The sequence below is a fragment of the Felis catus genome, chromosome B4 (genome assembly GCF_018350175.1).
Source record: "Felis catus isolate Fca126 chromosome B4, F.catus_Fca126_mat1.0, whole genome shotgun sequence".
Classification (NCBI taxonomy): Eukaryota; Metazoa; Chordata; class Mammalia; order Carnivora; family Felidae; genus Felis; species Felis catus.
The window spans coordinates 35,508,568-35,522,030 of record NC_058374.1 but is presented as its reverse complement, the minus strand read 5'-3'; the positions used below and the strand labels follow the sequence as shown (position 1 = coordinate 35,522,030).

The window sequence follows — 13,463 nt, the reverse complement described above, 5'->3', positions numbered from 1 at the left end:
TGAGTAGGACTCCCTCAGCCAATGATGGGGCCACACAACTAGAAATGGGTGTCAGAGAGAACGATCAAGACTCTGAAGTCTTGCATGGCCACCAGTCTATGACAGAAACAGGGAGGGACCCCTGAATTGTACAACATGATGGCTTTTTGTCACATCCTCAATGGTGTGACACTTGGGGGGTATGTCCATCCAGCCAGAATATGTTTAAAATATATGGATCTTGGCATGACAGGCAGGACCAGGCCCAGTTATAATGAGAGGAATGCCTCCAGGGCCTTCATATCTCCTCTACTACCTGCCCAGTGCCCTTGGCTACCCTCAGCTCCAAGAGCCCTCCATTGCCATAACCAGCCCTGATATTCCAGTCCATCTTCCCTCCCTTTCTCTCTCCAGTCAAAGCACCTGATGAGAAGAAGGGAGTGGGGGACAGAGAAAGAGAGGAATTACAGATTCTCAGTCTTGGCTGCATAGTGGAATAGACTGAGTAGTTTCAGGAAAGACATTTGCCTAGATCCCTCTCCCCAAATTTTTATCTAATTGGTCTGGGCTACAGGCTCGGGCTTTAGGAATTTTAAAAGTTCTCTGGGTGACTCCACCATACAACCAAGGTTGCCAATTTGCTCAGGTTTAAAAGGATCCAATTACTAATTTCTCCCAAGTTCTATCTGCTGATAACATTAACTCTGCCTTCAACTTAAAAAGCCCTTTCACATGCACAATCTTCTACTATCCCCACAAAAAAAGCTGCAGGGAGGGCAGGGACTGTTACCACCATTTTATAGATAGGAAGACTGAGGTTCGGGGCATGAGATGTGCCCAAGGTCATACCAATGGCAGAGGAAAGGGGTCCTGGGTGTCCTTTCCCAAGGGTGTTTTCATGGTAAGCCTAGAAAGAGCAGACATGGGAGGAACAGGAGTGAGACACTCTCTGTGATCATCTGTTATCATCTCTGTGATCATCTTAGCTGTCTGCTGGGAGCCTACAGGTCTAGATTCTAATCCCAGCACTACCACTAAACTACTATTTAACCTTGAACAAAGAACCACCCCCTTCTTTAGTCTGTGCTTTCTGCACCTAACCTTAAAATCCCTTCCATTGCCATTCAGCACAAACAGACTCCCTCCCTGAGATACTTGGATAACTAGGAATGCCCTTTGAATCCTTTCAGATAAAAGAACCATGAACCAGAGAAATCAGATCTACCAGCTCCCTCCTGAGCACATTATCCTAACCTCATGCTGATGTGTCATACATTTTTTAGGTCCCAAAGTGTGTACAAGGCTCTCTGAAAGACTGTGAGGATATCTCAAGCAAATGGGTAGTGTGTGAGGGTTGAGATAGAGACCACCTGGATGGATGAATAACTCCAGAAACCATGCAGGCTTCCTGCCGAGGGGCTTGTGGGGAGAACTGCACCTTAGTGCCTCATTTCCACTAGGGAACAGCAAAAGCTGAGGCTCCCAGAAATCCTGGCCAAGCCCTAGCATCCAGGCATGTGGAACCTGCTGTGTAGAATCCATTCCTTCAAGTCCTGAGTGTGTTATGAACGGGTGGTTTTATATACACCTGTAATGGGCAACTGCCTGGAGAACACCAGAATAGCTCCTCCATCACCTCCAGCCAACAAGGCCTGAAGCTCCACCATCTGTATCATATTTCTTCGAGATTGGTGATGTCTTCATCAGACATAATAATAAAAGCTACCATTTATTCGGTTCATAATATGCACCAAGCACACTGCAAATGATGCAGATACTGTTTCCTCATTTAATCCCTGCAACAACTTATGAGGTCCACTTTACAGATGAAAAAGTTAGGGAATTTATCCTCTGTGAATTGGCTGTTAAGGGACAGAGCTGGGGTTCTCTTTTCTTTACTAAAGCTCCCCTGAGTAACACATTATATTGCTAATGACTTCTGGTAAATTGCTTTTCATATGATTTACACACCAACAGGAAGTCCCAGGGTCACTGGCAAGTTCCAGGCTCTTCTAGGATGGTAGATGGGAGTAGAGAATTGTCCCAGGATAAGAAAGTCCTCAAAACAGACTTTACACTTTCTCAAGTTTGCCTGGGGTCAGCCTGTCAGGACACCCCCTCACATTATTTCCTGCTCCACCACAACAGGAGCTTACTCCCCTGCCCTGTTTCTCTCTCCCAGGTCCAGTGCAATTAATGTGGTGAAGATCTTGCGAGTTCTGCGAGTCCTCAGGCCCCTGAGGGCCATCAACAGGGCCAAGGGGCTAAAGGTGAGAAGGGTGGGCCTAGGTGAGGAGCCATCAGCAGAGCAAGCATCAACCCAGCTGTGGACTGGGGGGATATAAGTGAGGCAGGGGGGTGGGGGTGGAGGGCTGGACAGAGCAGAAATGGCCGGAGCAAATGGCTGCTGTGTTAGAGCCTGGACTCTCCAGCCTGTACTTCTAGTCTCACTTCAGGGTAAAGAGAACAAGGAAAGGCAGCTGTTCAAAATCAGAACTTCTAGGGGCTCCTGGGTGGCTCAGTCAGTCGTCTGACTCTTGGTTTCAGCTCAGGGCATGATCTCATGGTTCACGAATTCAAACCCCTCATCAGGCTCTGTGCCCAGCTACATGGAGCCTGCTTAGGATTCTATCTTTCTCCCTCTTTGCCCCTCCCCTGCACTCTCTCTCTCTCTTAAAATAAATAAAATAAACTTAAAAAAAAACAAAATCAGAACTTCTAAGCAAAACTTGTGCATAAAAGAGATACACACACAAACCCAGGGCCCCCACATGCAGATGAGGCCCCCATATTCCTCCACCTATAAAATGGGAAACTAGCAGAGCTTTTGTCCCTATAGTCACCTAAAGTCCAACAAGGGACTTTGAGTTCCATTGGATCCCATCACCATGTGAACCTGGAAAGGTGCTTTGCCTCTTTGAGTCATATTTTCACTCTGGTGACAAAGGGGCTGTCCATGAGCCTCCCTCAGAGAGGTTCGTGCCTTGGCTAACGGAAGCTCAGGCTGTAGGCACTTCCTGAAACCTGTCCCCTGCCTTCCCTTTCCACCACAGCACGTGGTCCAGTGCGTGTTTGTCGCCATCCGGACCATAGGGAATATCGTGATTGTCACCACGCTGCTCCAGTTCATGTTCGCCTGCATCGGGGTCCAGCTTTTCAAGGTAATAGCTTGGCTCTGATCTGTGCTCCTGCTTCCTTCCCCTCCTGTCAGCATGCCTGAGAAAGATTGCTGGCAGATACACTCAAAAGAGGACAGTGGCCTGGGTCAGACTTAGGATGAGTGGAACCTCCAAACACCCTCCCCTCAGCTTCCCCCACTGGGAAGGAGGACTCTCCACCAAGCCAAGGACCCCCTTGGTCTTGCAGCGCAGCCTGCCTTTCTGATCCCTTCCCTTCCTTCTAGCAAGAAAGGGAGAGGGACTTTTATCCTCTGAAGCCTCATGCCATTCACCTGCTCAAACCTCCGCAGTGGTCCCCCATTATTGACAGCATCAAATCCACCCTTCTCCAGCCAGCTTTCAGAACACTGCATCCATCCAGGTTCTCTCTCACTGCCTCCTGACAAGCCCCCCCCCCCCCCCCCCGGCTACAGTGAGGCTGGCTTCCTTGGTTTCTGCTCTTTCTGCCTTAATCCTTTTATTTCTGAAGCATTCTTCCCCCTGCCCTCTCCCACTGACCATATAAATTCACCTGATTTCCAGCCATTTAATTTGTCCCTCTGAGACCTGTTCCACTTCCACATTCTTTAGGCCAGCCAAAAGAGTCCAGTTCTTGTGGAGTGGAGTTCTCCCCTTTTTTAAAAATTTCAATGGTACATCCAGCACTGAGCATCTTTATTCACTGACTGCTTGGTATATTTGAGTCATGGCTTCCCTGTTAGATTCTGCTCACCTTGTCCTTTTTGCCCCAAGTTCCTAGCATAGTGCTGGGCTATAGACATGATCACTAATCATTTCTTGACTGATTCATTGATTAATGAACATCTCCAATCACTTTGTTCTTTTGCCTTCCAGGGAAAGCTCTACACCTGTTCAGATAGTTCCAAGCAGACCGAGGCGGAATGCAAGTGAGTACAAGCTGGAGGGCAGCCAGCACAAAGGATAGTTAATTCGGAGAGGTTAGTGACTTGGCCTGAGAGGAAGGACAGTCCATTCTTTCTCAGATAGCACTGACAGGTGGACTTCTACCTTTGGGTAATGTGATACTGTTGACATGAAATGTAAGATTATCTATTCTTGAAAGGTCTACCCACTGAAGTTCTTCACAACGGCTCACACTGTGGGGTTTAAGCCTAGCCAGTCTCATCCCACCCAGCAAGCCAGGAGTCATTGGTGGGTCAGGTGTGAAGGAAGGTGAGAAACACAAGAATTAACTCTTCCTTCTTTCTCAGGGGTAACTACATCACATACAAGGATGGGGAAGTTGACCACCCCATCATCCAGCCTCGCAGCTGGGAAAACAGCAAGTTTGACTTTGACAATGTTCTGGCAGCCATGATGGCCCTCTTTACCGTCTCCACCTTTGAGGGGTGGCCAGAGTGAGTATGCAAATCACAGCCTGTCCACCCTGATATTAGAGCCCAAGCTATTCCCTCAAGTTTTATTACTGTCCCACACTCAGGTCATGCTTACCTGTGTCCTCCCCAAACAATGAGGGTTTGTTCCTAGACAATCTGCATACCATGGTCACTGCTGAAACATAGACTATTCTTTTTCTGGAAGATGTCAAATTTTCAGAAATTCCAACCAAAAATGATCTTCTTTTAGCTCTCCTTCCCTACTTCAGAGTGAGCTGCAATGATAGGGATCTTTATCATTACTTTCATGGCACATAGGAATGGGGTGAGTTTCTCTAGGTATGAGCCCTTAGATAGCCCTTAGACAGGATTCAAAATTACTGATCCCAACATGCACTCAATGTGGGTAGAGATGGCAAAGATATCTGTTTTAGACTCTACCTCAGTCTCCTTGGAAAAAGCCTTGTCTATAATTACGGTGAAGAGTAAGAAAAGGATGGAAGCCTGAATCCAAATTCCTCTGCAGAGATCATGCCTAGACCAGCCTGGTTGGCCCTTTACACTGTTATCACCTCTACCAGGCAGCTTGTGCATCAGGTGTTCCATATATCTTTGTATAGACACCTGCTTCCCCGTACGCCCCACCCAGTGCACTCCAGGGAAATTATCATCTAAAAGAAAGAAAATTCTAAATATTCCTAAGTCAGTAACCACACATGGATCTTAGATAAGAGTCCCATTATTATATGGTAAAATATAGATGATACCTAGAGAATAACCAAGTACTGTGCAGACTAACAAAAGAAAGAGAGGAGTTAATCCCTGTCCATGAAGAGAAACATACACATATAATGTCATACATATATAAACTACCTAAGTATAAACCCAAACCATTGTTGATGATCTGAATAAGCTTGGGTCATTTTTACCTAATATTTTTATCTAAATGGATATTTGCTCTCAGATAGATTTATTTTATGCTCACTGTAACATCCTCTGAGCCTATGCCAGTTTGCAAAGCTGTTTCAATATTTACTAATGTTTCCAGTATTTGAAATCAATGTCCATGACTCATTTTACAAATTCTTGACAGTTTCAAAACACCCTCGTATACACTATATCAACTATCTTGCCAGGTAGGAAAGTCAGGAATTATTGTCTCTCCATTTCACAAATGAAGAATCTGAGGCTCAAAGAGATTGATTTGTCCATGGTCCCACCCCAGTAAGTGGCAGAGCTGGAACTTGAACCCAGATCTTCTGACTCCCAGCCTATAGCTGTTTCCAGCACCCTTGATCCTGAGGATACCTAGGAGTAGTGGTGCTGTCATTCCACAGAAGTGACACTGCCTCTCTGGTTCCCTCTGTGGGGCCTGTCTCCTCCTGCAGGCTGCTGTACCGCTCCATCGACTCCCACACAGAAGACAAGGGCCCCATCTACAACTACCGTGTGGAGATCTCCATCTTTTTCATCATCTACATCATCATCATTGCCTTCTTCATGATGAACATCTTCGTGGGTTTTGTCATCGTCACCTTCCAGGAGCAGGGGGAGCAGGAATACAAGAACTGTGAACTGGACAAGAACCAGGTAGCTTTCTAGGAAGAGAGGAACAGGTGGCAGGGCCGGGTGGGGAGCATGTGAGGAATAACAGCAGTTGGCAGCCTGTGGCCAACCCAGAAGAGAGGCTGAGGTCCGAAGAGAGATCTATGCAGATGCTAAGATCATCTGTCTGCTCCTCAACAAGGGGATAGGGCTGTCAGTCTTCTGGAAGGCCCTGGACGAAAGAAATGCAAATCTCTGCAAATCCTGAATCTGACATTCAGCCAACAAATATTTGTTAAGCACCTACTTAAGGAGACTCCATGATAGATGCTGTGAGAAAAAACCTCACACCCTATCTCTTAGAAGTTAACAAGTTAATAAGTGCCCATGTGGGTTGGCACACTGATAATGAAGAAAGAAACTAGAGCAATGAGGCAGTGAGGATTTCAGGGGTGAGGAAGAGAAGGGCCTTAGAAAACCCTTAAATGGTTTAAGTAAAACACAGAGGCCTGTGCATGAGGTGGGGGCAAGAAAGAGGCTTCAGTAGGAATAATGTGATAATGCCAGGACAGTAAGGTATTCTGTGGCCTCTGAGAAAGTTGGCAACTCCATCAGTGAAGAATGAAGCTGTTACAGTGGGCTGCAACATGTTGTCACTGAGGTCAGTTCCCCAGCTAGACTCCTCAATGGGGAGAGTAAGGAGGAGTTATATCCCTGTGTGTGAGTAACTTAAGGTCTCATATGGGAAAGCACATAGCACAAGACACTCAGCTCTACACCAGTTAGACCAGCTGGACCTCTCATGGACTTTGATGTCAACATCTTGAGTTTAGACTCGTCATTCTGGCTGTTCTATGACCTTTGGATTGGAAGAAAGACAGGAAAGAAGGAGACTAATTAGAAAATATAGATGAGAGATGATTAGACCCTCCTCTACTATCAGGTTAATGATAGTGGAGGTGGAGAAAATAAGAGGAAATAAAATTGGTCAGGCTTAGAGATTGGGTGTGGAGGCTGAGAGTAAGGGAAGAGGCTGGAATGACTCGCCAGTTCCTGACATAGGAATCTGGGCACAGTGCAGAGAAATGAACTAGATCTGTTCTGGAGTCTCAGGAATGTCGTCAGCCTAAGATCTCCTCCCCTATCCATGAACTATCTTCAGATCTTGTGTACATGGGTAAATAAGGAAGATTGACTTAGGATAGGAGGAAAAGTTGAGGAGGGAAGTGCCCCAAGGAGCATCTGTGGCATAGGAAATAACCAATGGGAAGAGGAACTGTCATTCAGTATTTATCAAATGCCAACTAAGTGTTGGCAGCATACCAGACATTACCAAGTTGAGAAAATGAGACACAAACTCCATGACTAAATCTTGGTAAGGAGATTGACTAGAGGCAATTCTTTCCTTCATTTAGGGAGTTACAGAAAAAATTTTTTTAAGTCCAAATAGTCTCTCAAACCTATAAATGAGGTAGAGCAGTAGATTATTTCTCTGACTCCCAAGGTGTATAGTTTCATCCACATCCCACCCTCCTCTGCCATCCCCACACACATCATCCAGGTTACTAACACCCTCTCTCCATTCCCACCCCAACCCTCCCGCTGCCTCCCTCCCAGCGACAGTGTGTGGAATATGCCCTCAAGGCCCGGCCCCTGCGGAGGTACATCCCCAAAAACCAGCACCAGTACAAAGTGTGGTACGTGGTCAACTCCACCTACTTTGAATACCTGATGTTCGTCCTCATCCTGCTCAACACCATCTGCTTGGCAATGCAGGTCAGTGCAAGGGGGGCCCTGGATATGTGATGCCTGCAGGAGGGAGAATACTAGGAGAGGATATGAAGTGTAGAAGACCTGCCTGGCTGTCTCTAGCGTGTCACCTTCATATTGACCAAGGAAGCAGAAAGAGCAGAACTGTCTTCTTTTCCCAGATAGAGAAAGATAAGTGTCCCTTTCAAGGATGAGCTCCTCTCTGGCATCTTATGAAAGAATCCATAGGAGCCTGGGTTAAGAAAACATTTAGAGTGAAGAAAATGGAGAACAGAGGGGGAGCTTGAAGAGCTCATTATTATCAGTGAGGCATGGGTGTAGAGGTTGGTTCTATATCCACCTGTCTTCAGGGAAGTCAACTTGTGCTTGAGCTCTCCTGAGAGCCAGAAGTCTCCATAAAGTTGTCATAACCAATCAAAGCAGGAACACAGAATTCTGCCAACCTGCATTTTCAGAGCTAGCAGAGAAGGGAAGAATTTGCAGGTTTTCCTGAGTCCATCTTACTGCCCATGGAGATGTGAATGGCCTTCCAGGTTTTAGTTCAAAGAAGATCTCTGTTGAGAGGAGGGTGGTGAGGAGTAGGGATGTTCCCGCCTCATTTTCACAATCTTTCCCCTCCCCTCAGCACTATGGCCAGAGCTGCCTATTCAAAATCGCCATGAACATCCTCAACATGCTCTTCACTGGCCTCTTCACTGTGGAGATGATTCTGAAGCTCATTGCCTTCAAACCCAAGGTAGGCCTCTGAAAAAGGTGTCTGATCTGCAGGGACCAGAGAGATGGAGAAGAAGGGGAGGAAGGAGTGCCAGTATTGAAAGAAGGAGAGTGAGGGGCAAAACTAATCAGTGAAAGACCCCATGTTCTTGGAAGACAAATGTTATACCTCCTAAATCTACCAGGAGTTGGACCAGGACAACCCCTTGAGATAGAGTCTCTAGTCTAGTCCATGGCTGGGATATACAGGAAACAGATTCCTCCCTGAGCCAAGCCTCTTCTTCCAAGGAGGCAGATGATGGTCCTTCTTCTCCCCTTTCCTACCCTGTCTCCACCCTCACCCCCCAACACATAATCTAGAAGCAGCTATTCCCACCAACTGGCAAACCAAACCTCTTCACAACCAGTCCCCCAGATTCACTCAGGCTGCTGTTCTACTCTTCTCTCACTTCATCAGCTGCACAGACCACCCTCAAGCTCAGCCAGGGCTTCATTTGCTCAGGGCTCAGCATTCCAGCCTATGGGGACCTCCTGTTCCCCTCCTTGGAGGCTACATCATTGTTCCCTTGCACTTTCCAGTACAAAAAGGGCAAATGTCTTATAAGCAGACTTATAAGCAATTTCTAGAAACAAAGCCTGGAAGAAAGATTAGAACTATTGGCTGAATGAGGCAGGGTAGGGAAGGTTGGATTGCCTGTCATCTTGGATTCTCTGTGCCCCCCTAACCAGCCCCACTCCCTTCTCCTGGATAATGGAGGAGTAAACTGACTTGAATATCACCCACCATCTTCCACCCCTGAAGACAGGTCAGAATCACTGGCATCCCCTGGCTTGGGATTCACAACATGGGCAGCTACTCCTGAGGGAGGGTATAGCAGCAACTCAGTGGCTTCTCTGGCTACCACAACCCCTTTTGGAGAGCAGTAAGAAGGAAAGAGTTGGTTTTAAGAGAATCATATGGCTCCAGACTTGAGGAAACCTCTCCAGCTTTTTGAGCCTTCTCTCCCCCTCCTTTACTAGTTTTTACAGATACAACACATCAAAAAGAGACAAAAAGGAAGAGTCCTTGACCATATATTCCATTTTTATTCAAATTTTTACTTGTCCTGGGATTAATTGGGACAGAGGGGGTGCTCCTTGGCTATTGGATCTGTATTCATTTACCATGATGTCATCTTCTTTGAATTAAAATACAACTAACATTTCTGAATAACCTGCCATGTGCTACACATATCTCATTGCATATAATCTTCAAAACACCCTCATAAGAAAGGTATTAGCATCCTCATTTTAGGAAAGAGGGAAATGAAGCTCAGAGCAATTAAGTGTAATATTAATTACACCATTATTAAGTGGCAGAACTGGGAATAGAATCTGGTGCCTCTGACTTTATAGTCGATGTCATTTCCACTGTGCCAAGCATCTTCCATGTCAGGTGTTCTGCTGGGTACTTTTCAGAAAGAGGGAAACAACCTTTAAGAGACTTCAAAGATAAGACAGACAATATTCTTGTAATACTTATTCCTTCTCTCAAAGAATGCCTGTGAATCTTGGCTAATTTTCAGAGGATAAGACTCTTAATAAATGTCATTTGGTGAAAATAATGGTGTTTTCCTACCTCCTCCAGGGCAGAAAATATACTCTTTTCACTTTCCCCTCCAAACCCAGTCTTATTCAGGGGCATAAATATTGTCCTGGCCTAGAAAAGACCACTAAATGTCCCTGGCCACCTTCCATGGGGCCCACAGTACCTCTGCTTACCTGTGGTCCTATTCCAAGTCATGTGGTTCAGCAGTACTGACAGGTTCACAGCCCACAGCAACGTGACCAATGAGGCTGGGAATACAGGATCATTGCCAAGTTGAGCTTCAGTCTCAGATGACAGCCTCTAGTAGAGAAACTGGCATCGTTTTCACCTAGTTTCATGAGACATATGGTTTAAATATTTCAAAGCCTTGAGTCATTCCACAGTTGACTCAGATGTGTCTCTGATGGTGTCTGATGCAGTCTGCAGAACCCTGCATTGGACTTTCTGAATTATACCTCATAAGTACAGGAGATGTATTAAGCAAACTGCCCTAAGAAGAAAATGAAATTGATCCCTGCAGGGGCTTATGCCTGAAAGACACCCTTACCTAAATCCTGCAGATCAAGGAGTAAGCCATTTTCTAGGAAGTAGCTAGCTGAGGTGGTCTAAACCATAGAGTGACTCCTAGTTGTCTCAATCCCTAGTTTTCTATTGTGAGAAGATGGAATAAATTAAGAGAAACTTTTCCCAAAGAAATAAGAGAGCTATCCTGGGGTCAACTGCATTTCACACATGCCAGGGTCAAACTGTGGTGTAAATTGAGAGAAAAATGGATATTTTCTGTGAATACCTCAAAAGGGACTTCTGATTATAAGAGGGGTAAGGGTCACTGGACCTGGCTGGCCATGCAAGGAAGGTTGACCAGTTGGAAGGAGACTTGAAGAGAACAGGGTGTCCTAGTTTCTCATTAAGCTATGTTCTTCATTTAGGGAATAGACTCCAAGAAAAGCATCCTCCAAAACTGGCATAAAATCAAACCAGAAACAACTTGAAGCCCTGGTGTTATAAGCCAAGAACCAGTGGTGTATACAGTGACCTGAAATACAGAACAGCTTTCATATCTCACCATTAACTGAGATTCTCTTCAGCACCTTTTATTTCACTATAATGATTATTTATCTATGATATGAATGAGTCTGCACTTATAAGCATTGGGTGTGAAAGATCAGTCAGGTAGCAAGGGTGTAGAAGACTGGCATCAATTGTAACCAGGGAGAAGTTACCTGAAGTTCTCAGTGCTTGACTTTTCTTCTCTATTCTTTCAGTGTCTGTGATTGGTTGGTTGGTCAGAGAGTTGGCTGGATCACTTTGTACTCTTACTTTGTTCTTTCATTGTCTTCATGGTGATTGATGTTGCCAAGTTCTTCATTTCTGTTCTCCTCACCACACTATGGAAACTGAATTTACTCAAGTAAATCCCTGCCCTAAATCCAACTGCCCCACTCCTTAAGTTGACACTCTATTCCAAACACACCAAAAACTATGGGTGAATATAAACCAGTTTAGAGCAATCAGTCCCCCACCTCAGAGATCTGTGGTGATGTCTGAAGAGAATGCAGTAGGTAATAGTAGTATTGATTCTACACCTAACAGCAAGCCAAAGGAAATCCCTTCCCTAGAGTAGGAGATACTTGGAGACATTGAATGGTACCTGGGTCCTACCTGATTGTGCAGGACCAAGTTGGTCAGCATGGAAAAGTCTTGGTTAAAATTTTCTGAAGGTAACTAAATAACTGCACTGTTCTATAATGAATTGAAATGCATCAGCAATGACAGAAAAAAATTTTAAGATACACTTTATAATAAGCGCTGAAAAATATCTAATGCCTAGGAATAAATCTAACCAAAAATGTCTAAGATCTCTACAGAGAAAACTATAAAATTTCATAGAAAGGAACTAAAGACAACTAAGTAAGTTGAGAAATATCATGTCCATGAGTTGAAAAACTCAATATTATAAACATGTCATTTCTCTTCGAACTGACCCATAGATTCAGTACAATCTCATTGAAAACTTCAGATTGGACTTTACCCAAGGTGAGAATGTCAGGTGAAAGGGGAGCCACCAGCCACCTGGTGGCTGATAGAATGATCCTGGGTTGTTCCAAGGCTTTAGCCCATTTGGGCAGCTCTGACATCACCGTGGAGGGAGAGGCAAAAACCTGGTCACAGATACTCCACTGTTAGCTACAGGTTTTACCAGAAGGGGTGATGATGTCACGTGGCTGCCTGGGATTTACTGTTGACAATGACTCAGCAAGCACAATGAGGAGGTGGGGAGAGAAGGAGAGGCTCCAGGCTTGTCCTCCTCAACAGAAGTCAGTTGCCCAGAAAGGTAGGAATCCCTGCAGTAAAAGGCTCCTAACTCCTCTGCTCCCTGTAAACTTTCACATGGGTCATGGAGGGATGAAGAAGCAGATCTGCTGTTGCTGAGATGTATCACCTTCCCCTTGGCTGCTGCCCACTCAGTATCTCCCCCAGGGGAGGATGCTAAAGGGCATTTGACCCTGGCAGCATCCTGTGATCAAAACCTTGGCCTCCTCTTTCAGCTCTTTCCTAGCCTGATAATGGTCCAGAGAGGTCAAAAGAACCAAAGGAAAATCCCTCATTGACCCTCCTGGTACCCCAGCTTTCTTGAATAAGAGCAACTGAAGCCTCAGGACTTTCCTGTTGTAGAACGAATTAGGGTCCAAAGGCATTTCAAATCTAAGGGATGAAGTGAGGCCTCTGGACCAGCTCTATCTAATAGAACTTTCTGCAATGTTCCATATGCACTGTCAGTAATATAGCCTCCTATGGCTATTGCATGTTTGAAATGTGGCTAGTACAGCGGAGGATGGGTTTTTCAAATATATTTATTATAATTAATTTAAAATTACATAGCCAAATGTGGCCGGCAGCTGCTATATTGGGCAGCACAGCTCCAGACACCGCTTCTTACCCATAATATTCCCAGCTTCTGCTGTCTTCTGTCTGTCTTAGTTTCTTCAGCCCAGCTGCTCTGGCTTCACAAAGCCAGATGGTTTACCTCACCCTCCCCGCTTGTTCTCCAGCTGTTAATTTTCTACCAGAAATTGACTCATAATGGTGGGAGCCCTCTTGACAGGGTAAGACAGCAGTCTCTTGCTCAAGGATCCCACAATGTGGATTTTCTCCTGACTCGGCCAGTTCATCCCTGGACTTCCCCAGTCCTTGTCAGCTGCAAGTGCTGAGCCTCCTTCCCTGTGGGTCCTGTCCCACCAGGTTCCTGAGCTAAGGAAGACCCTAAGGAAGGTGGGAAGAGTGTGGTCTGGAATTAGTCTTGCTACTGTGGGCTGAATATAAGGTGTGTCCCTGGTGATCCCTGGGGCA

At 45.6% G+C, this 13,463-nt stretch overlaps 1 protein-coding gene and 1 long non-coding RNA gene across 46 annotated transcripts in view; one reads left to right on the top strand and one right to left on the bottom strand.

Moving 5' to 3' along the window:
* The window catches only part of CACNA1C (calcium voltage-gated channel subunit alpha1 C), a 753,388-nt gene that overhangs the window by 659,466 nt on the left and 80,459 nt on the right, over nucleotides 1-13,463 (top strand). For all 40 annotated transcript variants that reach the window (XM_045061160.1, XM_045061161.1, XM_045061174.1 and 37 more), the window contains 7 exons: nucleotides 2,162-2,249; nucleotides 3,033-3,140; nucleotides 3,993-4,045; nucleotides 4,370-4,516; nucleotides 5,884-6,085; nucleotides 7,658-7,816; nucleotides 8,436-8,546. In XM_045061160.1, the coding sequence (XP_044917095.1) occupies nucleotides 2,162-2,249; nucleotides 3,033-3,140; nucleotides 3,993-4,045; nucleotides 4,370-4,516; nucleotides 5,884-6,085; nucleotides 7,658-7,816; nucleotides 8,436-8,546 (868 nt within the window). The remainder of the gene's footprint in view (nucleotides 1-2,161; nucleotides 2,250-3,032; nucleotides 3,141-3,992; nucleotides 4,046-4,369; nucleotides 4,517-5,883; nucleotides 6,086-7,657; nucleotides 7,817-8,435; nucleotides 8,547-13,463) is intronic.
* LOC111561309 lies at nucleotides 563-12,274 on the bottom strand. 6 transcript variants are annotated; one of them, XR_006600460.1, is made up of 6 exons: nucleotides 12,145-12,239; nucleotides 11,775-11,855; nucleotides 11,336-11,509; nucleotides 10,286-10,440; nucleotides 4,611-4,770; nucleotides 563-886 (listed from the first exon to the last, which is right to left on the bottom strand). It is a non-coding gene; the product is annotated as an uncharacterized LOC111561309 (long non-coding RNA). The 6 variants fall into 6 exon arrangements; XR_006600461.1 differs by lacking the exon at nucleotides 11,775-11,855 and having other exon boundaries at nucleotides 12,145-12,274; XR_006600458.1 differs by having other exon boundaries at nucleotides 11,775-12,247.